Genomic DNA, 24910 nt, shown 5'->3' with positions numbered 1-24910 from the left:
AATGTGGTCCATGGGATGGGTGGGCTCCAGTGTGTGAGACAGCACACTGAAAGGTGACCCTGAGATGAGTGGGTCGTGAGAGGCGAGGCAGCACAGTGAATGTGGTCCATGGGATGGGTGGGCTTCAGGGTGTGAGGCAGCATGATGAACATTGACCCTGAGATGAGTGGGTTGTGAGAGGTGAGGCAGCACAGTGAAGTGGTCCATGGAATGGGTCTTCTGTAGGATGTGAGGCAACACACTGAAAGGTGACCATGAGATGGGTGGGTCGTGAGAGGTGAGGCAGCACAGTGAAGTAGTCCATGGGATGGGTGGGCTCCAGGGTGGGAGACAGCACGCTGAAAGGTGACCCTGAGATGAGTGTGTCGTGACAGGTGAGGCAGCACAGTGAATGTGGTCCATGAGATGGGTGGGCTTCAGGGTGTGAGGCAGCACACTGAAAGGTGACCATGAGATGGGTGGGTCGTGAGAGGCGAGGCAGCACAGTGAATGTGGTCCATGGGATGGGTGGGCTCCAGTGTGTGAGACAGCACACTGCATGGGGACGCTGGGGCTGTGGAGCAGAGCCATTGCCTGTTATTATTGCGTGCCTTACACAGACGGTGCCCTCTGCCGGGATTAATGCTGGGTTAGTGTGGGCACAGCTGTGGTGACGGTGAAGAGCATCCAGAGACGAGGCTCTGTGGGCAGTGGGGCACCCGCTCCCTTTATCCTCCCCTTGAATGCACCGGGTGTATCACGTGTGTTTATCGCGGTGGGGATGGGCACAGCGCAGCATCTGCTTCCAGCGAGGGACCCCGAAGCCACAATGTATCCTAATGGCCAATGGGATCAGGAGACAAAAAGCAAAGGCTGAATAAACGTGTTACCATGACGCCTGGACCCCCTGGGCTAATTCAGCGGTTCGTTATGTTTCACAAGATAACGAGTCGCCCGGGAACAGTGATTAAGTCCTCAATAGCTTCATTTCATGCGGCTTAAGATGGCCGCTACTTCATACGCTCTCATTTCATGCCCTCCCACACCAGGAAAGGGGCAATCCAAGAAAACAAAACAAAATGACCTACTAAGTAAATTGGGCTTTTACATCTGATTTCATGACAGAGCCCAGCCTCTAAGTGCAGGACCAGCTATTAAACTCATGCTGCTCAGTATTGTCTTGCGTCCAAGGTGAGCATGTTGCACCAGAGCTATCATCCCGGCCCTAGTGGAGAGCCAACCATTATTGGATAGTTCCTAGTGGTGCTGCGGGCTGTGTGATATTCACATTATTCTGGGTTTGCCTACAAAACAAAGTCTGGGTAGCAAAGGATTGCAGGTATGTGTCATGAGTAGTACCTTGGTGGTGCTGCGGTGTGACAAATCAACTTCCGGGGCACCAGTGGTCTAAACCATCAATCGGCCCCCACACCTCTAGTACTTCTATTACACCCGAAGGGATTCGAAAAGATTGAAAAACACAAGTCAATTAGAAACCTCCTTGTCCAATTTTGGTAACGTGGACGGAACGGCAGGCTTATCTCCAATAGTTTGCGGATCGTTGGTTAGTTGCAACACAGCGAAAATACAGTTATTACCCAATGATAAAAGGGGCTGTCCAATCAAAGTTGTATACAAATATCTACTTTATTATCATCACAACAGACAGTCTAGCACACTACGAAATACAGCCCACCCTTAGAAGGAATGCGGAGGACAGAGTTTCAAAGGAGGAAAAGGGATGCACGCTGGATACTGACAGGAGGGTTGTTGGTAAAGTAATTCAACTCAATAGTTCAAGGATACTTGGTTTCAACACAAAGGGAGCAATGGGTCGTAAAATATCACTAGGGGCCTTCGGAGAAGGAACAAGGGGACAGAACCACAATATACCTGGTGCTTGTAGGTGTTCTTGGTGCTCGACAAGGTGAAGTCAGTTTCAGGGTGCTTTGCAGCTTCGGCAACAGAGTTCAAGTAGGGAGACAACTGCGGGTATCAGGCAGTTCGGAGAGCGAGGCTAGATGGATGGCTGCAGGCTGGCCTACATGGCGGCTCAGGGTCAGGAATCATTGTCTCAGTGCTGGTGGGCGGTTCTGAAGCACTGGTCGAGGCGTCTCGGATGGCGTTAGCGACTGCAGCGTAACAGTCAGCGGTGTTGCTCAGAGCCACAGATTTTATGTGTGGTTCAGATATATTATAAAGGCAAAAAGCCATTACTTGCTTTGGCAATTTAGACAGATGTTCCCTTTCAAAGGGCACGGGATAGGAGGTCTCCTCATCCCCTGGGTCTTGTCTCCTCCTAGGTGATCCTCCCTCAGTACACCACCCCCAAGGTCAGCATCAGGAAGTGTCTGCCTTTCCCTGACCACCTGGGAGGAGACTTTAGGCAGGGTACAGTGAGGGATGCATAGAATACATTACACTAGGTTGAATGTAATTAATAAACTCCTCCTGTCACACTGAAGTGATGAATTAGAAAGCTTGCAGCCATTTTCACGTCAGGCAGAAGTCCCGCCCCTTTACCCTCCACAGCGTATGCCTTCGGTCAGGCCTGAACTCGGCGACCTGATCCCAAACCTTCACTGCTTTAAGTCCCCGGCTCTTCGGGACTGCTCCGGTCGGGTTGTGAATGTTCTCTGAGCAGCCTCCGTCTTCCAGCAAGTGTTAGATCCCTTTTCTTCTGCAGGAACTCCTTCCTGCCTCCAAGCTCCTGCAGGTGCTTCTCTGCAGCTGCCCAGTGTTCCACAAACGGCAACAATCACTGGGGAAAGATCGAGCTTAGCCCATCAGCACTACACGAGCTCTAGTTGAAAATACGTGCCTGGGATTTTGGTCAGGCATAACTGCCACAGCCAACATCATTGTCATGGGAGTCTGTGCTTGCCATCATTTGCATAGAAGTATTAAGAAGGGTCTATCTGTCACAGGATACACGACTAAGACTCAGTCAGATACAACATACATTACATCTTGGGATATCCATAAGGATGCTCCCCCTTTTCACAGTAGCGTAGTGCTACGGCAATATCATACTAGTAGGCTGGCTCTCCTTGACAGCCGACACACTTCTGGGCCTTGTGACGGACTTAAAGGGCTGACATGGGCACACTGCCTTAGGGTGCTTACTGCCAGTGACTGGGTCTGCGGAGGAGAGAAGACTGAAATCCAGAAGATACATCGATATTCTATTCTTTAAGGCCATACATATGCAAAAAGGTGTGTGTGAGTGTCTGCACGTGCGTGAAGGCAATATGTTATATGCAGCTGTCAGATACAAGGATGGTTCAACGCATCAGAGCACAAGAATCCAGATGTTTTGTCTTTTTTGGTGCTATGAGTCCCAATCCAGGGGCTCCAGGACACGATTAGCCCTTTTCCCATTCACCCCAAGGCTAGCTAGCACCTGCAGGAGTCCTTCATCTCTAGTGAGCAGCCCTGTGTACCGGTGCGGTTGGCAAAGTGAGCAGTTCTTGGTCTAACAGCCGTCACCCCCAATGTTCCTGGGGGCTGGAGAGGGAGCAGAGATCACCTCTGCCTCGGGCACCCGTCTTGACCTCTGGCAGAGGGCTTTGGAAAGGGCTGCGCTACCAATAGTGTCCACATGAATTCTCTGTCCTTTAGTGTCCAAAATGAATCAAAGTAGGAGTGGGAGACCATCTTTATATGAAGGCAAAAGAGCACAGGGGATTGGACAACAGCAAACCTCCTGTAAGGGCCCCGAACCCTGTCACTGTTCGAGTGACCTGCTGCCTTTTTGCATGATATCCAGAGTGCTTCATTCTACAGGAAATGGAGGCAACAGGAAAGTAAGAGAGACGAGACCCAAGGAAAAGCAAGATGGCAAAACCCTTCTATGTCCCTTCTGGCTACACTATGCCTGCCCACATTGCAAGCCCACATTTTCACAGGCATTCTGGCCCCTTAACAACGTAGTGTGAGGCTGGGTTTAGTTATGGATTTGCCTCTTTGAAGCTTGGTTCCCAGAAGATCTCCTCATGAGTTTCCTGTGTTGGCAAGAAGTGTTATCCTACCTCCTGGAGGATTAAAAAGAGTCCGCCCAGCTTGTTGAAGCCAGGACAGGCGGGGTGGCTTCAAATCCACCTCTCCTTTTTATAACTCCGCTCACAGGGTTAACGTGAGTATGATTCAAAAGTAACGTGGCTTTAATAATTGTGTGCACTATCGCTCACCATACCGAAAACCATGTATGTCTTATTCTTAGAGATTACCCTGCCACCAGATGGATAGGCCCACAAATATTATGTTTTGGATCAGAGGAGCAGATTCAAACACACCCTTTGTCTGTAGTGACTTTGTTGTTGCAGCAGTTGTTAAATAAGGCACAGGTGGCCTTTGAACATGCTCTGTGCTACTGAAGAGAGGGAGCTAAATAACAGGAGATGGGTGCAGCAATTCACGTGTTCACTGGCCTTTGGCAGGGGGCTTTCTGAAGGGGGGCATTTGGCAGACCACCTTTTCTGAGATTACCCACATCAACGTATTCTTAATAAAAATAAGAGAGTCTCTAAACCATTACCAGGTGGCAATCTTTAACGGACGGTACAGAGAGTGGAGGAGGAAAGGAAAATCGAGCAAATAGGTGGACTGGGAGTTGATGGGGAGCAAGGAGGAGGAATGGGGATCAAGGAGAAGGATGGGAACAAGAAGGGGGATGGGAATAAGAAGGAGGGTGATGGGGGAGCAAGGGTGAGCAAGGAGGGAGGTGGGTGAGCACGGAGGGAGCTGGGGGAGCAAGGAGGGAGATGGGGAGCAGGGAGGGAGATGGGGAGCAGGGAGGGAGATGGGGAAACAGGGAGGGAGATGGGGAAGCAAGGAGGGAGATGGGGGAGCAAGGAGGGAGATGGGGGAGCAGGGAGGGAGATGGGGAGCAGGGAGGGAGATGGGGAAACAGGGAGGGAGGTGGGGAAACAGGGAGGGAGATGGGGGAGCAAAGCGGGTGATGGGGAGCAAAGAGGGAGATGGAGGAGCAAGGGTGAGCAAGGAGGGAGGTGGGTGAGCAAGGAGGGAGATGGGGGAGCAAGGAGGGAGATGGGGGAGCAAGGGTGAGCAAGGAGGGAGGTGGGTGAGCAAGGAGGGAGATGGGGAGCAGGGAGTGAGATGGGGGAGCAGGGGGCGAGATGGGGGAGCAGGGATCGAGATGGGGAGCAGGGATCGAGATGGGGGAGCAGGGAGGGAGATGGGGGAGCAGGGAGGGAGATGGGGAAGCAGGGAGGGAGATGGGGGAGTAAGGAGGGAGATGGGGAGCAGGGAGGGAGATGGGGAAACAGGGGAAACAGGGAGGGAGATGGGGGAGCAAAGCGGGTGATGGGGAGCAAAGAGGGAGATGGAGGAGCAAGGGTGAGCAAGGAGGGAGGTGGGAGAGCAAGGAGGGAGATGGGGGAGCAAGGAGGGAGATGGGGGAGCAAGGGTGAGCAAGGAGGGAGGTGGGGAGCAGGGAGTGAGATGGGGGAGCAGGGGGCGAGATGGGGGAGCAGGGATCGAGATGGGGGAGCAGGGATCGAGATGGGGGAGCAGGGATCGAGATGGGGGAGCAGGGAGGGAGATGGGGGAGCAATGAGGGAGATGGGGAGCAAAGAGGGAGATGGGGAGCAAAGAGGGAGATGGGGAGCAAGGAGGGGGATCGGGTTTAGGGAGGGGGTGCAGGGCAACTATGGGGGTGAATGGCAAGGATCGGGGTCGCAGGGCAAGGAGGGGGTACATGGCAAGGAGCAGAAAAACAATGGTAATGGGCGTGCATGTTACTTCCTTTTTAAACGTTGCAGAGGTTTTTAACATGATAGGTCAGCTGTGGTACAAATGTCCTTAAAAATTGTTCAATTTGAAATGATTAAAAAGAACATCTCATTGCCCAACATGCTGAAGTGAAAATAACAGAAGTGTTTCCATGTCTCTGTAATCATAGCTCGGGAGTGTAAGGCCATTGGCTGATGGCGGCCAAGGATCCTACAGCAATGAATAGATTGGACTGGTGATATGAGGAGTCACCAGGTGGAATAGCCCTAGAGGTAACTGCGGATGTGGTGATATGAGGAGTCACCAGGTGGAATAACCCTAGAGGTAACCGCGGATGTGGTGATATGAGGAGTCACAGGTGGAATAGCCGTAGAGGTAGCCGCAGATGTGGTGATATGAGGAGTCACCAGGTGGAATAACCCTAGAGGTAACCGCGGATGTGGTGATATGAGGAGTCACAGGTGGAATAGCCGTAGAGGTAGCCGCAGATGTGGTGATATGAGGAGTCACAGGTGGAATAGCCCTAGAGGTAACCGCGGATGTGGTGATATGAGGAGTCAGAGGTGGAATAGTCCTAGAGGTAACCGCAGATGTGGTGATATGAGGAGTCACAGGTGGAATAGCCCTAGAGGTAACCGCAGATGTGTTTTCATCAGCGGCTTCTCATTGGGAGTCTCTTTTTTCGAGTCTCTTTGTTTGTTTCCTTCGTTGTTAGCTTTTTAAGATTTTTTTTAATGGTTGGGAACCCATGGACTTCCTTTTTCCATCCTTTTCTACATCCCTTCCTGTTGTGTGTTTGTGTTGATCTGCCTTGAGTTTGTTCCCGTTGAGAAGACTTGGGGTCATAACCTCTGGCTCTCCAGATGTTTTGGACCCTAACGCCCATCTGCCATAGCCAGCTTAGTAAATGGTGATGAATAATTGGAGTCACAGTCGAAAACATCTGGAGGGCCGCAGACATGTCAAGAAAGCAACATTGATGGCTTCCTTGGCCGCAGGACTCAAGAAGAGGGCCAGTGGAGGTCATTTAGAGTGGAACAAAGTCCTATTCTTAGTTGCAGCCTGGAGCTGCGCAGAGGAGTGGAGCACGACTTTGATATAGCCGTGCAGTGGAGTGGAGCGCGACTTGGATATAGGAAGTTGTTGGGCGCTGAACTGCCTCTGTCGATTTCTGACAAGGCTTTTGGCTACAGGACAGCCCTGGAAGCTTTAGTAGGGAAGATGAGTTAAAGTCCCCGAGGCGTTCAACCCACAGCGCTTTGGAATCATGCCAATGGTAAAAGGAGCTATACAAATGCCCAATAACTTAACAACATAACCTATGCACGCAGACACGTTTCGGCTGCGAGAGGGGCGTTACAGGAGCTTCAGTTTCTGGATGGCGTCCAGAGACCTGACCTTTGTTTGAGTCACTGGAATCCGCACCCTGTAGAATTAACCGCCTCTTGGCCCGGTTCATCGCAACAGTCAAGTGACAAGGGAAAGCCTGACCGCTGAACAAGATTGTTTTGAGAATAGCTAAAAGGCAAGTGGCTTGGCAGCGATTGAAGGGAAACTGAAGTGTATGGCACTGCTCCGCGCCGCGGACACTTGAACGTCTGCCGCCCCGAGGGGGACATTTCAAGGGGCCTAATTGCTGGGTAATGATGGATCTTCTCACTGATCAGCCGGGGCCTTGACATGTGATATGAAACAGTTGTGTACGAGCGCGATACAAATAAAATATCAATATCAACACTGGACCTTCGATAAGAGTCCCACCTTCAGTGGGAACCAGTGTAGAGGGCACCACTCCCAATGGACAGGATCTTCCTACCATAGCACTTGGGAAGAGCGTAGCAACATCGGCTACTGATGAGTGGGACTCATGGTTTGACCCCCAAGCGTCAAAATGTACAATTCGAACACAATGGGTGAATAAATATGGCCAGTGTGAGACCCCATACCTTAAGAACACCTCTTCCAGGAAGGTGGGGAATACATGCAAGACCGGTCACCGCTATCCATACACGCGGCAATCCATACAGGCGGCAATCCATACAGGCGGCAATCCATACACGCGGGCAGCCTTGCCATTCTGGCTCTATCCAGAAGGTCTACCAGCACCAGGAGACATCCAACACCAAGAGATATCCAACACCAGGAGACATCCAACCCCTTCACCAAGGCTATGCAGAGGACCCACATATGCAGAAGAGTCACCGAGCCCAGGCTACACCTCAGTAGAGCGCCATCCACACCATAGGCTCTGTTTCCATTTCATCCTTATATACCACATTCTCTGCGCCTCACTTACTTTCTGTAACACACGCCGTATGCATCACGTACCTTATGCAGTCTGCCTCGGCTGTCCCCCAAAAACGCAATCGTGTGCTCATGTTCCACATGGACCGCCACCGCTGTCAGGCGCCCCTCCGGTCGCTCCAAAATGGCAGGTGCCTCAAGAGGGATGCGGCGGGCCATCGGGCTGGGGGTGTGGTCCGAGCCACAAGGGTAGGCGTCCAGCGTGTCCTGAAAGAAGGGAAATAGACAGAATTTAGGCGGCTCACTGACAAGGGACAGGCCAGGAACAGCCAATCAGGAGCGCCGATGCTCCTCAAGTGGGTACAGCTTCTAACTCCGTGTGCATTAATTCAGCAGAGCAGGAGATGGTCTGGTGTGAAAATTCTCAATGGACAAGAGGCATAGCTCACATGCTTTAGTAGTTATCTATGGTCTTAAGCACAGTGCTTCACTTTAACCCTTTTCTGCTTAACTCTACCCTTCATAACGTCTTCAGCAAGCAAGGGGTGAACGCACAGGTACTCTCCTTACCCTCACCCAAGCTACCCAACAATGCTGCCCCTGCCCAGCTTTCTACTCCTCCCCCTACACACAGTCGTTGGGGGCTTATTTTACAATGTGACTAATTAGTTGGCATTGTGAAATTACACCCTTTAGGTTTCTTTATTCACCATTTACCTTTTTGAGCATTCTAGTTTTATCATTCTAAATTATTAGTAGTAACCACGTGGGTGGGGGTCTCCACCCTCTACCCTGGGATTGCTCCCAACCCTTGGCTATTTTTGGGGGTTCTGGGCCCAAGGCACAGAGACATCACACATTTCCCTCCACCAGTCCACGCACCACCGGAACCCTCAACTCTTTGCTTCTACAGTAATTTGGCAGATAATCACCACTCCAGAATAACCCTCAATGCTCTTCATTGAGGGTGGGGCCCAGTTTAGACAACGCCCACTTGGAGGAACTGAACTCTAGAGCCGCATGATACCGATGCCAGGTTAATTGTTATAACTAGCGCTGTCTGGTGGGTTCCATGTGTTAATATCCCAGCAAAAATGACGCCATACTAGAATGGCGCCGTTTGTTTGCGGTGAAATTAACCCATGCAATTTGCTAGGGACCCCCGCCACAATCCCCATATTTTTTTTAAAGGGAGCGGGGGACATCCCCGCAATCCCTGCTCCCATTTATCCCATAAATTATCCCCATAAATAATGTGGCATATGCCGTTTCCCGAGGGCTATGTGTATGGCGACACCATTTATGGGGGTAATATTACCTGACAGCGTCTGGTGCAGGCTCATTGTTTTGTAGCACAGTAGGTTTCACCATCGCGAAGGAATATCTATGCCATTTTTATAAATCTCAGGAAAAGGACAGGCTTAGTGGGCCTCATCGGAATTTAGCACTGACATCTAGCATGTGAGCACAGATCCATTCAACGAGAGCTTAACCCACTGAGCCATCTTCTGAGCCCCATTTCAACCTTGGTTATTACACCTGATCCACACGTTCCACAACTGAAGGTGGAAAGGGCTACACAAGGTGTTGATCCAGTGAGCGCATAAACTCTATGTACTTCAGTGAACACAGAATCCATTACATGATTAATTTACTAGGACAGCATGTACTTGTCAACAACAGCCAGGCAGCAGCCCCAGAAGCTCACCATACAATGTCATGACATGTGTTATTCATGACTTGGACAAAATGGGCACAGGCTTCTTTGTATCAGACAGCCACCTGAGGGCCCCACCCAAGGTGCGGGCCCAGGACAATTGCCTCATTTGCCCACCCATAAAGAGGTCTACGTGCCCCAGAGCACGTGCCCCTTTTGCCTACCATAAAGAAGTCTCTGTGCCCGATGGCATGAGCACCGCAGGAGTTACCTGGGCAGCCATTGGCTGCCAGGGGTCATGTGAGCAGAGCCGCCCATTGAGAAGTAGAGTGCAGATGGATCAGAGTGTGAGGTCATTAGGAGTAGAATCATGGCATTAGCCCTGGTTAGACCAAGGGAAGTGTGTAACAGTGAGTCACTGGGTTGATGAGGGCAAGGATGGAGAGAGAGAGAGGGCGTGGGTGAGCAGAGGGGGGGATGCTGATGACCAGGGCAGTGGGGGAGGGAGAGAGACGATTGTAGGGTAAAGGATTACACCACAGGAGGAGTTCCAGAACATGAACTGTGGCAGGACAGATCCAAGTAAGGGATATGATATATGATATGATATGATAGGTAATTTATAACGCACTTAATTCCCAGAGGTTTGTAAGCACGGACCTGGTGAATCGAGCCTGTCTTGATCCGTGTCGTCTTGCTTCCAAGGCGAGCACGTTGCCCCTGAGCCATCCTCCCGAGGCATTGCTGGAAGTTGAGGCGGCACTGCTAACCCGCATCAGTTTTACCAAGAAGGGGCACGGGAGCAAGAGAGGCCAAGGACGGAAGAGGTGGAAGGGTGGTGCTGAGGGCATGGGTGAGGGCAATGGGCAATGCCATACAAGGACCGGGTCACCCCAGTGGAGAGCAGAGCACGGTAAAGAGAGAGTGGTCAGGAGATAGAAGCAAATGAACAGAAAAGACCCGGGATCGTTCCTCTCAGGGCCGACATAAATAAATAGTTAACGACAGGGAAGAATTAAGGAGACCTGCAACCCCCCTCCTGTGTGGGTTTCATGGTTAACCCATTTAATTTGAAAGTTAGAGGGAACAGGGGAGAGGAAAATATATAACCAGGCTTTGGTCATGAAAATCAGGCCCAGTTTATGCAATTCAATGAAGTTGACCAGAGCTCTGGCGTCGCTGACAGCAGATCTGGCATTGATTAATCCTGCCTGAACTGTATGGTTATGGGGATTGAAAGACCGTGTTGTAGATAAGGTGGAGGTGTTGTTGATCCTTTGGATCTCAACATTCTGATTTTATTTAGGGCGCGTGAAGTGATGAGCCATGATTATTGTTCATTGATGGTAGCATGCCTTTAGAATTCACAGTCATATTAATAGGACACTGGTAGGAGAGAGGAGACAGTGGGCCTCATTACAAGTGTGCCGGTCCGGAAACAACTGTGTCGGTAATCTTACAAGCACCATTGTTTTTCTGAACAGGCACACTATGGGTTTGCCTGCCGGAGCCGCTGTGCCAGACAGGGCAGGCCCTGCAGGGCACAGCGGCCATGGTAGGCAAGCCGTCACAGAAGCACTGGCACTGTTAACAACGATGCTGGTGTTTCCACGATCCCTTGATTGTGGCCCCTGTGGTATGTGGAAAACGTGGCACTTAGCAATGGGGACAAGTTTGACGGAGGGAAGTGTTAGGCAATGGCAGGTCCTTAGGAATGGGTTTTTAGGATTTCATAAAGGGTCCACGGGTGGGTAGAAATTTCGGCATCTGTGAAAGGGCAACTGGCGGTAGAAAAGTGGGCGAGATAGTGGGCGCTTTTGAGTTTTCCCTTCCAGGGTCTTATGTTTGGTCACACCAACCCATTTGTGAATTGTGATAGTGCCAGGCGAACACCAGCCCATCTATCAGATGTCGTGATCGGAGGGGAATTTCATGAATAATTTCATAGAGGAGCAGGGGAGCGCAGGGCAGTACTCACACACCAGCCGGGCAGTAGTCACACACCAGCCGGGCAGTACTCACACCAGCCAGGCAGTAGTCACACACCAGCCGGGCAGTACTCACACACCAGCCCGGCAAGGAGATCGATTAAAAGGGGTAGTGCGCGGCTACACTGCGGCCATGGAGGCCCGGATGCCCGGGCAATTCTGCAGGATTGCCCGGGCATCCTGCATAATTTCACCTTTTAGGGACAAAGTTTGGTGGAAACATATTTGTAGACACAGAAATGCAAATGGACATCTCAGAGTCACGTGCCCTGTTTGAAACGTTAATCACGCGCCTGGAACGGACATTTTGTGATCACGCTTCACCTGAGAAGTATTGCGCTGCTGGCTAATCCCGTAGGGGGCTCAGAAACACTGCGACTGCCTGAGGACTTCCACTCAATGGCAAAAGATTTGGGTTGAGCTGTAGGGGCCGCCAGGGAGCAGCGAGGCGTACAAAGGACCTGTGTGTGGAGGTCATCAAACACGAGGATGTGCTTTCCCTGGCAGACTCGAGACGCGGCGATAGGGCCTGGTTCAGGCAGGTGGGTCAGCTAGGGAATTGGGTGTGGGCGGAGGCGGTTCTGGGCAGCGACATCTTAGCGGGAAGAGAGGCTGCGCGGGTGGTGCGCACCAGAAGGAGAAGCAGAGAACCTTCTAATGAGCAGTGACCTTCAATGAGCGTCTCCTATTATGTGGACGCGCACTAGATATAGACCCAAACATTCCGGGCCGCCTCTGACCCCGGGAAAGCCTTCGGGGCCAGGTACATGCATAAGGTTCAGAAGATGGAGCAAGGGTTTAAGAATGCCTCAGGAGAAGGTGGTGGACCATCAGACCATGGTGCTGGGTAAGACGGCACATCTACATCAAGATGCAGAAAGTGATGCAGAAATTGCAACAATTGACAGTTGACTTGCAAAAGTATTAAATGTGAATGATATAAGTGTGAATATCAAACACTTATACTTGTATTTGGACCTTTGCTTGGTTTAAGAAAACCGACGAGTTATTGTTGCTTCCCCTCTTCCATCAGTGTGCACATGTGCCTGCTGGAGGAACAGAAGCTGTGCAACGTTCTAGATGCTGAGTCTATTGGCCGTGGAGATGGTGGAGGAAACCTGGGCGAATACATTTGTCCGAACCCTGAAACACCCGCTTGTCACTTTATTCAGGTGTTTCGGGTTCGGCCAAACCTTTAAGGGACACAGGTGACAGATTCAGATTAAGCTTATGACAATTCCTGCTGATGAAATGTCGCTGTAAAGATTGGGTTGCAGAAGTCATATCTTTTCTGCCAGCACAATTTCAAAGCAAACAACTCTTGGTCAAGATTTCAAAGAAGGTAGCAGGCGCTCCTCTCCAGAAAGAACACGGCATAATAACCTGTTCATGGAGATGAGAGTTTGCAGCACATGCTTTTTGCTCACTGTACCTTTCACAGATGGGAAATATTCATTTGCATATTGTTAAGATGGATTTCTGAACTCTGTCCTGGAGGGGCAGAGGTTCAGAAGGCCAGCCTAGTTTCTAGGAACAGGGTAAACTCTGGACAAGCCAGACCAATCAAGGTAGCGATCGCGGTGGTCAAGACTAGGTCTCAAGAGGGGTGAGGGTGACTGAAAGCCCGCAATGAGCACACAAAGCAAGGACACTTACAAATCACTCCAAGCAGGTGTTATATTAAAAATATAGACACATTTATTACAATGCCTTTGTAATATTGATAATAGTAAAGAATCACGATAAAACTCAAGTAAACCAACACATCACAATCAAATACAATATATATACAATTACCGAAGGGTCTAACGAGTTAGAAGCACGAAATATGCAGACCACCTAGATGGGGAGGAAAACAGGCAGTGCAAGTAATCGTTAGACCCAGTTCTCCTTCAGAGGCCACCTAACTAGAAGGAAGTCCAAGCCCTACGAAGAGTGGAGCCTTGTGCTCAAAAGTACCTGCACACGTGGGTGCCAACGGACCAAGGGGAGTCTTTTCAAGGAAATCAGGCAGTTCAGAGCGGTGAACAAAGGAGGGCGAACAGATCTCCGCTACTCAAGCGCGGCCTCCACTTGTGGGCAGAAGCAGAGCGAGTGCGAAAAAGGCGTGCTGTTTAACACAGCGAGGAAAAGCTACAGGCTACTGCAGGAGGGCGACCGGTTCCTAGCATTGCTACTCACCGGTCCCCGATGCAGGCAGAACCAGGCTTCTCTCCGTCAGTTTCAGTGCTGGCAGGTTCAGATATGAGCAGCGGACGTCTCGACGTCGTGTAGATTCCGTGGCAGCAGAAGTTAGAGTTGAGGATGTCCCAAACACAGTGAACCCGCACAGATTGTTACCACAGCAGGGCAACGCAGCGGCTGTGTGTATTTCAGCCCAATGCACACTTCTCACTTCAGACCTGGGAACGCCAAGTGTACGAATCATGTGAGAGTGCTAAGGACTCGGAATACAACACAACCTGACAGCGGTAACAGAGCAAGACTCCTGTGTAGGCTGGTCAGTCCACTGGATGGCCCAGAGACGCTTCCGAAGGCTTACGTGCAGAAGATGATGAAGATGCCGAGAATAGTTGTTCCCACTATTCCAAAGGGTTGAAGTACCAGTACAGGCCTTCTCGTTCGATCAGAGGCAGAATGGTCTCACAGGGCGACAGCAGTGCAGAGGAGCTGTCCTTCGGCGGGTCACCAGAGATTTTTCAGTTCAGCCTCTTAGTTGCAGGATACTTGGCTCCTGTATCCGTCGTTCGTGAGAACTCAGGAGATCGACATGGTAGTGGTGTTTCCAGCCTCCTCTTATCCAGAGTTCCCTTCGTGCCAAAACGGAGAGGACCCAATGGGAGATCTGCTCACAAAACACTCACACCATACGAGGACCTTTCACGGACCACTGTGGTCCCAGGCATTCAAGACACACTAGACTCTCTGGCACCCAGGATGTGTATTGGGACCAGACATCCAAGCCCACATCCTGGAAGCGCACACAAGGCCTGTAGAAAAGTACATGCCCAAATAAGGAAGGTTTTGGGGCGGCTCGACCTGGGGAAGATGAAGGGGCAAGACGGTCAGCGGGCAGGTCAAAGAGCCTCGTGGTCTGGCCATTTTGGGAGCCAGGCCACCATTTTCGGCTAAGCACGAGAAACGCGCTTAAACAGCCAAAAGGAGCTCAAAACACAAAGAAACGATCGCTGCCACCAGTCCCGTCTGTGATTCACTTGCACCGTTCGTTAACCATCCAATGAGAATTTCTAGGGCCTGTAGAGTGACTAGAGACCCAAGAGAACAGTAACTTAGCTTACAGTGCCCTCTTGTGTCATGTTGCGCGAAAGCTGCAACATGATAAAAGAACTACAGAAAACAACGTTTCCCGGTACTGACTGTTTTAAGGGCATGTCAGTTTCCCCGTAGGAATGGAGCGAAAGCCCAGAGGATTGCGCTTCTCTGGCAAAGTCTAGATCGGGGTGAAAACAACAGCAAAAAAGTTTAGGGGTGGCCACATGGAAGGAATATTACCTACAATTAAGAAATCTTTCCTAACACATATCAGTCTTTGTCCTGCCCACATGGGAAGTCCAGCACCGTAATGCTCAGCAATTCGTCTCTTTACTTTACCAAAAGTTAATGGACTGGGCCAGAAGTTCAAAAACGTTCCTGCAAGGGATTCTCAAAGAAGGCAAAGTGTCTGACTAACGGCGTGCCCATGGCTCTTTCTTTAATATAGAAGCCAAAATGAACTCTGTCTGTAGCAGACAAGACAAATTACTGTTTTAAAAAATAAAACAGTGCAAATTCACAAAAAAGTAAAGCAAATTAAAAATGTCTATAAGAAGCATTTTTATTAAATGTGCTTACTTTGAGTAATTAGTGGGTTACCTTATTCACAGAACTGTCATGCACACTTCCCGTAGACATGATGCACTTTCCAGCCACCTTGCATACCTCAGAGCTGGTAGCTTGTATGTCACTCCTTGCAGACATAGGCCTCTAACTGTAGACATATGTTTGGTGTTTATTCCCCAGGTAGAGAGGCCATAAAATTGCAATCATGCCTGACTAAGTGGTATTCCTTTAAGGAATGTCAGAGTCTACATCCTGAGTGTTTGAAATGTGAATGACTCTGCCCTAATGGCCTTTGTTGTCATTGACCTGCACCCAATGACTCTCAAACTTCAGCCAGATGTACCCCAAATGCATTCATTCCATACAGACTTTGCAGAGGTCCTTGTCTGTTATGAATTCCCTAGATGGTAACATTATAAACCTCAATAAACACATATAGTCAAAGCCTGAATGATGAAAAGCAGATCCAGGAATTCCTGCTGCGGTTCTATGTCATTTCATTGACACCCCGTTTTTCCGACTGGTGTTTTTCCGCAGAACCTGTGCTGAAAAAACCTTTTGATTTTTATTTAAACATTATTTGTGTGACAGTTTGCACCCCAAGGCCCCCGTCACTTGCCCATTTTTTTATTCCTGACCCCCCCAACCCTTCCTAAACCCCCCCAAAGAATGTTGAAAAGTTTTTTCAGCAAAAATTCTGCAGAAAAAAAAAACATCGTAAAAATGGATGTCGATGAAAGGACAACATACCCCTGCTCCCGCTGTCCAGCACGCAGTCTTGCAATTCCCCACTTCAAGTTTACTAATTTAAACAACTTCAGACGGATGAAAGATTATTTATTCAGATTCAAACCTAAAACCAGCAGGTTACACATAGATCTATGCAGTAGGTGCAGTAATCTACTGAGATATCGTAATGTGTAATGGCCAGAGTGTAATGTGCTGTCTTACTTGGATAACATTCACAGCCGTACAGGACTCCATTTCCTCTTCATAGCTCCCCCCCGCCCCCCTCCACCCGCCCAGCCTCCCAATAGCCCCCCACCCTTTCTCCTAACTTTCCTCTCCCTTCCGGAAGCTTTTAAAGTTATTTTGTATATATTTTGTATCCCACGAATAAGCCCAAACCCTACTGAGCTGCTCTTCACCTTCGCATAAAATGCATGGATCTTTAGGACGATTCGGGCTGGAAGAAAAATCTGCGAGATCCCTCGCATCTCCCCAAATCTGACTAGGAGATTCGCGGAAGCACACAGATTACTTTGGAGAAAAATCACCCCGGCTTTCCGCCAAGTCAGTTGCGAAGGGACACAGCATTTCTCTCTTTGAATTTGTCTTGCTTTGCAGGTGACGTTTTGGGCCATTGGCAATTGTGTCATGGGTGCCCTCTGTAGTTCTTTTTGGTGGGGTGTCAGTGGCAGGTTGTAGAGGCGGACAGGGAGGGTTAGGACAGTTAGGACAGGTAGGACAGTTGCCCACTGCACTGGGTAAACAAGGCATGTGAAACAGCTGCCCCTCAACACGTTGGCAGATTCCACAAGAGAGCCGTGTTAGCGGGTCTGGGGGGCGAGGCAAAGGGTCTGTGAGATGTGAGCAGAAGAGAAATGGAAGGGCGAGCTCACTAAAGGTTGCTTGACATGGGATTGACTCCAGCCATGGTCGCCTCCAATCTGGCAGCATTTCATTTCGTGGAAAATGGTTCTGCGGATATAATGTGTCTGGGTGTGCAGTCAAAATATCGAGAAAAAAAATGTCGAAAGACAAAAAAAAAATGGAAAAAAAAATGTCGAAAAAAATGTCGAATAATTATTTTTTTTATTTATATTTATTTTTTGGCTCTCGTATGCAAAAAAAAGGTGAAAACAAAAAAAAAAGGGTGGTTGGGGGGGAACCCCCCCATTTCAAATAAAAAACGTTATAAAAAGGAAAGTCGACTTTTTTTTCGACTTTTTTATTTCGATATTTTGACTTTCTACTTTTTGTTTTTCGAATTTTTGACTATGAACCATGTGTCTGGTGGGGGAGATCCCAAGAGTAAAGCAGGGGTGGCTCGTCCCAGATGGGTGATGGGATGCCGACCCGACATCCAGTATGGATGAACCAAGCCAGTTCAGTCAAAACACTGAGCACTCCCCTCAGCTGCAGCAAACAGCCAAAGGAGCACTCTAAGGCCGACTTTAAGCTCTATAGGGGAACATGCTTTCCCATTAGACAGTTTTGTACCCCAGCATGCATGTCCAATGGGCCATACAAGGGCCGATCTTTTTGCTTCCTCAGCCTTGTATTTTTCATTGGGAATGCAGGCTGGGTATCTGCACGTCTGAATGTGCGTTGGTGTCACTCCTGCATCTCCCTGCACACGAAAAGGTCCAGTGGCGGTGTAATTGATGCGCTCCAGCGGAATCCAGGGAGTCCTTCCTGCTTCCTGTTTTGTGTTACGCAGGCGCCAGAGAGCCATTGTGGCAGGCGGTGTGAGGCTGTGCGGTGTCCGGACCAGGGCTCCAGGTCAGAAAAAATATATATGCACGTGCTTGTATGCAAGGGTTTGTGTGTGAGTGCATGAGATAATGTATCTATGCTGTACAGGTGCGCTGTGAATGAGAACGTGTATGCTGTATGAATGCGTGTACGCTGGCGCGTGTCCCGTGCCAGGGGCCTCAGACCTGGGGAGAAGCAGGAGGATGACACATTTTTGCAGAAGTCAGTTTGGATATATTTTCTTTCGATGGCATGACATTTTTATACTATTCATCAAGGTTAAGGCAAACAGTATTATTTAGTGCTTTGACTGGTCTACATTGGTGCAGCAAACTGAGCATTTTCTTTACTGTGGGACTGCATTTGTATTGGAAAAGCAACACGAGTATGTTCATACCCGGGGATATTGGCATGTAATGGCAGAGCCAGCATGGACATGTTTTCTTATAATATCATTATTGGTATTATGAGCAAGTCAAACGTGAGTCTCTCCATATATATGAGAATACTGGCATATATTGGTGCAGACAGCATGGACATATATGGGCACAACTAGCATGAACTTTGTTTTAGACTGGCATATATTGTGGGAAAAGGCATCATAAGAATGTGTTGCAAAATTGTCCTGTGCACTGTTGATGAATTTCAACTTTTGGATTTTTTTAAGTGTTACCCAAATTAATTGCAAGTTCTGTGGCTTTTTACCCAACCTTTCACTGAAAGTGTGCAGTAAAGAACTGTTCTGTGACAAGCGGGCAGCTTGCACTTTTCCAGTTCGAATCCCGATTCAGGGCTGACGTAGCTTTCCATCCTTGCTAAGGTGATAAATCGAGTCCCATAATGTGGGATAGTTATAATACTTGCTAGTACTTCGCTTCGAAACACAAGGACACACATCCATGGGTTTTTTGTGCATATAGATTGGGAGATATGCAAGTGAATGACATAAGGACAATTGCAATAGTGTTGTTGAGGAGACTGTAGAAATACTTACTGGACTTGGTCTTTCCTCATCATTGGAGTATCGTTTGTTTGGGGATCGGTGGAGCTGGGTATTTCTATGGTCTGTGAGTTAGTGATGAGGGGAGGCCAAGGAGGTTTTAAATTGTAGAATGTGGCATTACGACGTCAAGGTTTGACGGTATCACTACAAATTTATAAAACAGATCATCAGGGATATGCTGTGGAGGGGTGTATGGATGTGTCAACACGGAGTAGAATTTGCTCAGTGGGTTTGAAGATTGGTTGGTGGCAATAATGAAATGATGTTGTATGTAGCGCTTCATGCACTCAGGGTCAGTAGGTTCTCCTAGCAACGAGTTGGTGGTAGATTACTTTCTTTGGCAGGGGCCTCCCTCTGGAACAGCCACCCTGCCTCCCTGAAACTTAAGGAGAACCACCTCTGGTTCCGGAATCACCTCAAGACCTTCCTCTTTGCTTCTGCTTTCTCTCTTCCTCTCCCCGGCTGATTTCCTCTCTGATACTGCACTGGTTACCCGGCTGCCCTCAGATTTCGGGCCCAGGTCCCTACCCGCCCAGTTGCACACCCGCATTGCCTCTAGGCAACCCTTGCACTTGGGTCTGTATATGTAACCCTACAGTCCCCCACCTGCATTTTTGGACACCTGCTGTCTGCACTTACCCTTGCACCTGCCACCTGCTGGCCACAGTTCTTGTTATTGTTTTGATCTTATGTGCAGCACTGCCCCCTCCCCTTTCCCCTGGCACTTTTCCCCTCCCACTCCCCTGCACATGTGCAATCTCAATGTCACTTGGCCTAGTAAGATCGCTGTCTCTGTCTTCCCCCTGATCCCCCTTCCTTGCCTCGTCGCGCCTTGAAACACTTGTGTATAGGTGCGTTACAAATGCCATATCATATCATGCTGGATTCCTCTGGTTTTCTAGGCTCTTTAAGTAAAAGTTATTATTAGAACCCAAAAAAAGAGACCTCAGAAAGGCTGAAGACCGGAATCAGCCATGCAGATTCGAATTGATGAAGTTCAGGCTTAGTCCTGGTAAGAGGGAGCGCTTAAAAAATTAGCTATCTAACTCAACTTCAAGGTGGAGTGCTGTTGAAAGTAAGAGAGAGAAACTGGCAGTTTTGAGGCAGTGGGTCCAAGGTTTGAATTTGCAGGGACAAGATTGTGGCACCCAATCCTTTCTTGGGGCGGCTGCAAGAGGGGTACCGTATGGAGACCTGACCCATTGTCAATTGGGAAACTAGGAGATATAAGGCGTGCATTGAGGTTTATGACGACATGGTGGGATAATTAGATGGCTAATGGTATTGTGGGAGAGGTGTCAAGTGGGCTGGTGTGCAGCGTGCATGCAGTAACAAGGTCATCATTGAAGGCAATTGGGGCAGAGTTTTGTGAAGCCGGATTGGAGAAAGAGGTGGGCGAGGGCCAGGGGGAGGAGGCGGGAGCAGAATATAGAATATTCTGGCATAAAATCTGTTGATGGGGTCTTCGCTGGAGAATAAGGACAGACCGGACATTGTATAGATTCTTATGGCCGAGAATGATTCCGTCAAAAGGACGGAGCTTGAATCAATTAAGGGCGTAGAGAAACTGAAGGGCAAGTGACCGGAAACTGAAGGGCAGGTGGCCTGAAACTGAAGGGCAGGTGACCGATAACCGAAGGTCAGGTGACCGGAAACTAACTGCAGGTCAGGTGACCCCATATGCAGTAGGTTGGTTCATCCAGGGAGGTTAGGCGTTGGTGTACTCGGCAAGGATTGGCTGCTTGCAACACGGGAAGATGGAGGGGTGGGTCGCCTGGGCCGCTCTAGGCAAGATAGGGGGCACATTAGTCAACGTTAATGAGGGGGGGGGGGGTTAGGGAGGGGTTTATGTGCAGCAGGGAAGTGAGTCGCTGGGTCCATCAGACGGGACAAAACACAGCTCCGTCTGTGTGGTGTCTTTCTGCTTGCAGAAAGCTTGCCCTGGGTGGGTGGAGGTGGGGGTGGCTGAGCGGTAGGATTTTCAAAGGGTTTTAGGTAAACGGTTTAATGTTTTTGAAGTGACATAGTTACACAAGTATAGGTTTGAGGACCAAGGGGCAACCATGGATTTTGAGAGTAAGGTGGCAGAGTGTGGTGGGCCAGGAAGAGGGGGCATTCAAATTTTGAATTTGGAAATGGTCAGAAGGCCGAAACAGGTGGAAAAGAGGGTTGGGAGAGGGCGTCAATAAGCCAAACGCGGTATGGCTGGATAAAGGGGCAGCGGTGTTAAAGGGAAGGAGGTCGGGGATGGCGTTGGGGTGAAGAGGAGTAGGCCCAGCACAGGTGGAGGATGACGTCGGAATTGGAGTTATTAGTGCAATTTAAATTGTGCATTTGTGTTTGCAGGGAGACACTGCAGAAGGTGTTTTGACCGAATGGGTCGATGGGTCGATAGCTCAGTGAAATTGAAGTGTGACTTTTCTTTCTTTCTCTCTCGCACTCTCGCTGGCTCATACACTTAGAGGCGTAGCCAGGATTGTGTAGCAAAGGGGGCCTGAAGCTATTGCCCCTCAGGCCCTACCCTGTCTACGCCTCTGCATACACTACCAGAGCAGAACACTCCTTTGCATTTCCACCGTGTGGGCCGGGCCCACAATGGCAAACATTAGCCACCCGATACTTCACCTAACTGGAATCTCGCCGAGCTCTGAAATCAAGTGTCATGTACTTTTAAACTTCTCACTTTCTTAGGAAAGGGCATGTGTTCTAGTGTAGGAACGTGCCTTTTCTATCCTCCCGCCCGCTTCCCAGAATCCTTTGCTTCCGTTTGTCTTGCTTGTATATTTCTATAAGGTGAGTGTCACAGCGCCTTCAGTTGGGGCTTAGACATGTCGCGGTGTGGCGCCGTGGGAAGTCGGTGGGCGACACATCATTTTATGGCTGGATAGTTAATGTATTGTGTGTGGAGTGGGTGGGAAAAAGGGTCATTGGCCAAGGGTTCATAGGAAGTGGCAAGTCGTTAATTTTGAACACAGGCATCTAATGAGCCCCCAAGCCTCCCCCTCCTCACCTCTCCCTCCTCGATGCCAGAGAGCTGCTCACTGGGGTGTGCAGAGGCAAGGAGAGGTAGACATTATACATTATGCGCTGAAATGACAGGGCGTAGTAGGAGGGTGTCCCCCAGGCCTATTGAAGTTGCGGACTCGGTCTAGAAAAGCTTGTTTTTCTGGAGCCTCTTCCTTTCTGTGTTTCGGTCTCTTGGGGAAGGCTCCAACAAACTGACCGACTTTACTAACCCTTTTCCTTTCCTTCTCCTCTTACATAACCAGACCTTGGACTAGCCACACTCCACATAAACAAACAGAGAACCATCATTATGTCCACACCAAGCGTGAACCACCCACATAGTCCAAAAGCCACCAACAATGCAACTACACACCAAGATGCAGGATTACCTTACAGCCACGCCCACCCGTGACTCTTGATCCCTTATGGACACTATCTAACCAGTGCACACGTCCATCCCATCATAACCCATGCAACACACTAACCAGCAAACACTACCACACACTCAGGCACCGAATCTTGCCCATATTGTTACAATGCACGTGGCCTCTCACAATGCTACCACATGCAAACAAGACTCACAGACACCAGTTCCTCACGGTTCTGAATCTAGCCTCTCATCCTACCTCCACTAACTCACTAACTCGCCACCCCCCATCTCTTGCAGAGCAACGTGAATGCCTGGAGACCGCTCCTGGGTGGTAGCGGCGTGCAGTACAAATAATGTAACATAACACCTTAGAACAGGGGTCTGCAACCTGCGACTCTCCAGAGGTTTTGGACTACTAATGCCATGTTTCATCACTGTTGACTAGGCTGGCTAGGCCCGATAAAAGTTGTAGTCCATTTCCAGGTGTTTTAGACTACGAATCCCATGATGCATTACTGTTTACTAGGCTGGCTACGGCTGATCAAAATTGTCCATCTCCAGATGTTTTGGACTACGAATCCCATGATGCATTACTGGTGACTAGGCAGGCTAGGGCTGATAGACGTTCTAATTCAAAGCATTTGGAGATGATGTGAAGGTGGCAGACTCCTGCCTTGGAAGCTTATCTGAGCAGGGTTTCATGGGACATCACTGCCCCCCCACCCCCCCACGCCTTCTTACTTTGGATATGGCTCCATATTTGCAGCCAAGTTTCTCTCTTGGCCTCATGACCTGCTGACCCCCACCTCGATGCTCCAGGAGTGAACTCTTCCCTCTTGGTGCCCTAGAGTATCCTGGTTAGCTGGACAGCAACAGCTGGCTGGGGGGTAGTTTCCGACTCCCCCGGCCGCCTAATACCATATGATCATGCACATGTATGTATAACTCTACAGGGAATGTGTATGAAGGAGCATTATGACACATCTGGGCGACATCTAAATCTATATATTCAATGAACGGAATACATTTGCGGCAAGCCATATGCTAGCTCCTTGCCAGGTGTAGCTCCTCTTGGGAGTTGTCGTCCAACCCACCTGGAGAGACAAGGTTCCAGTCCCAGGCCTGAAAGCAAGGACTTGGGTGGTGGCAAATGAGAGGTTCCCTTGCTTTCACCCCCAGTGCCTGCTGTAAGTGGTACAGCAGCAGCAGCTGTGAGATGGAAGGACGGGAAGCCTTTTACCTCCTATAAGCAGAGTTGGGCAAGGGTAGGAAGGGGGGACGTTTCCCCTGCTTTCCCCCAGGATCCCTGTTGTAAAGGAATAACAGTGACAGCAGAGCTGCGCAGATTGACATGGGAGCGCCCCCTTGAGCTGTCGTTCTTTGAGAAGAAGCGTTGCTGGTGGATGGACCAATGCCGAGTGGCACAGCAAGGCCCACCTGTACTTTGCTACCTAAGATCTAAAGCACGAGCTGTGGCAACTATGTTGGCTTCCAAGAAAAGCTAGGGATCCTTTCAAAATCTGTACTTCTGCCAGCAACATAGCGCCCTGAGGTATTGCAGGAAACGCTTCAACTGCAATTCGCCCCAACCAGAGAAATACTTAGTGCATTGTTATGTTCTGTTATGGTATCTTGCATTTGTAAAGCGCCTCCTGCCATAGGTCATGGCGTCAAAGTGCTTTGCCTGTCAGAGAGGCAAGGGAGGAATACGATTTTATTTATTTTTACATTTATAAAGCGCTCACACAGCCCGTGGGCATCGAGGCGCTGTTACCGGAATTGTTTGTTTTTTTCTTCTTAGTTGCGTAATAGTTTTTTTTTGTTTGTCTTAGTTACGTATTTATAACGCGCTTAAACACCCAGAGGTTTCTAAGCGCGGGCCCGGGGATCGAACCTGTGTTGCTTCGTGTCGTCATGCTTCCAAGACGCACACGCTGCCGCTGAGCTATCCTCCCGGGACATGGTAGGGAGGAGCAAAGTCGGGTTGAGTTGGGAGGAGGGTGAGGGACAGATAAGATGCTCAGGAAGGCATGAGAAGGGAAAGGGGGAGGAGCTATGTGTGCAATTGGGCCGCTTTTATCATGGGATTCAACTGTATTCTATGGAGCAAAGCGCCAAGAGGCGAGAGCGCTGGAGAGGTAGTGTTCTCTGAGCCAGGGGGTATGCCAGGAAGTGACTATCTGCATGGCGAGCCTGGGCATCTTGAAGCCATGCCCAGGAAAACGCAGACACAAAACACTTCCACTTCCCAACCCAGGCCCCAAAAACATTTGGGAGGGGGTGTATGACATAAGTGTGAATTTGCCAAGTTTGCAAGAGCTCCTGTTTCAGGGTTTTGTGGCAGCCCTTCACTTGGAACGTGCTGGGGCAAAAGGCCACGTCCTCGAGTGTCCTTGCCACAGGATTCTGGAACTTTCTTCTGGCGGAGGTCCATCACATCAAGGATCTGACCTCTTTTGGGAGACCAACGAAGGCCCTTTTGGCTTTTGTAATAGCACGTGCCCTCGATACCTATCCACTCGCCAGCGGTTCAAGCCCAGGGAGCTGCTGTGGTTGTAGGTGCGGTTTAACCTGTTGTGCGATGGACTTTG

General features: G+C 49.6%; 1 protein-coding gene across 5 annotated transcripts in view; it reads right to left on the bottom strand.

Moving 5' to 3' along the window:
* PLXNB1 (plexin B1) overlaps positions 1–24910 on the bottom strand; it is an 830120-nt gene that overhangs the window by 310316 nt on the left and 494894 nt on the right. For all 5 annotated transcript variants that reach the window (XM_069643229.1, XM_069643227.1, XM_069643226.1 and 2 more), the window contains one exon: positions 8062–8244. In XM_069643229.1, coding sequence (XP_069499330.1) covers positions 8062–8244 — 183 coding nt within the window. The remainder of the gene's footprint in view (positions 1–8061; positions 8245–24910) is intronic.

The sequence above is a fragment of the Ambystoma mexicanum genome, chromosome 2p (genome assembly GCF_040938575.1).
Source record: "Ambystoma mexicanum isolate Mex_15411 chromosome 2p, UKY_AmexF1_1, whole genome shotgun sequence".
Classification (NCBI taxonomy): domain Eukaryota; kingdom Metazoa; phylum Chordata; class Amphibia; order Caudata; family Ambystomatidae; genus Ambystoma; species Ambystoma mexicanum.
This window is presented reverse-complemented; position numbering and strand designations above follow the sequence as displayed.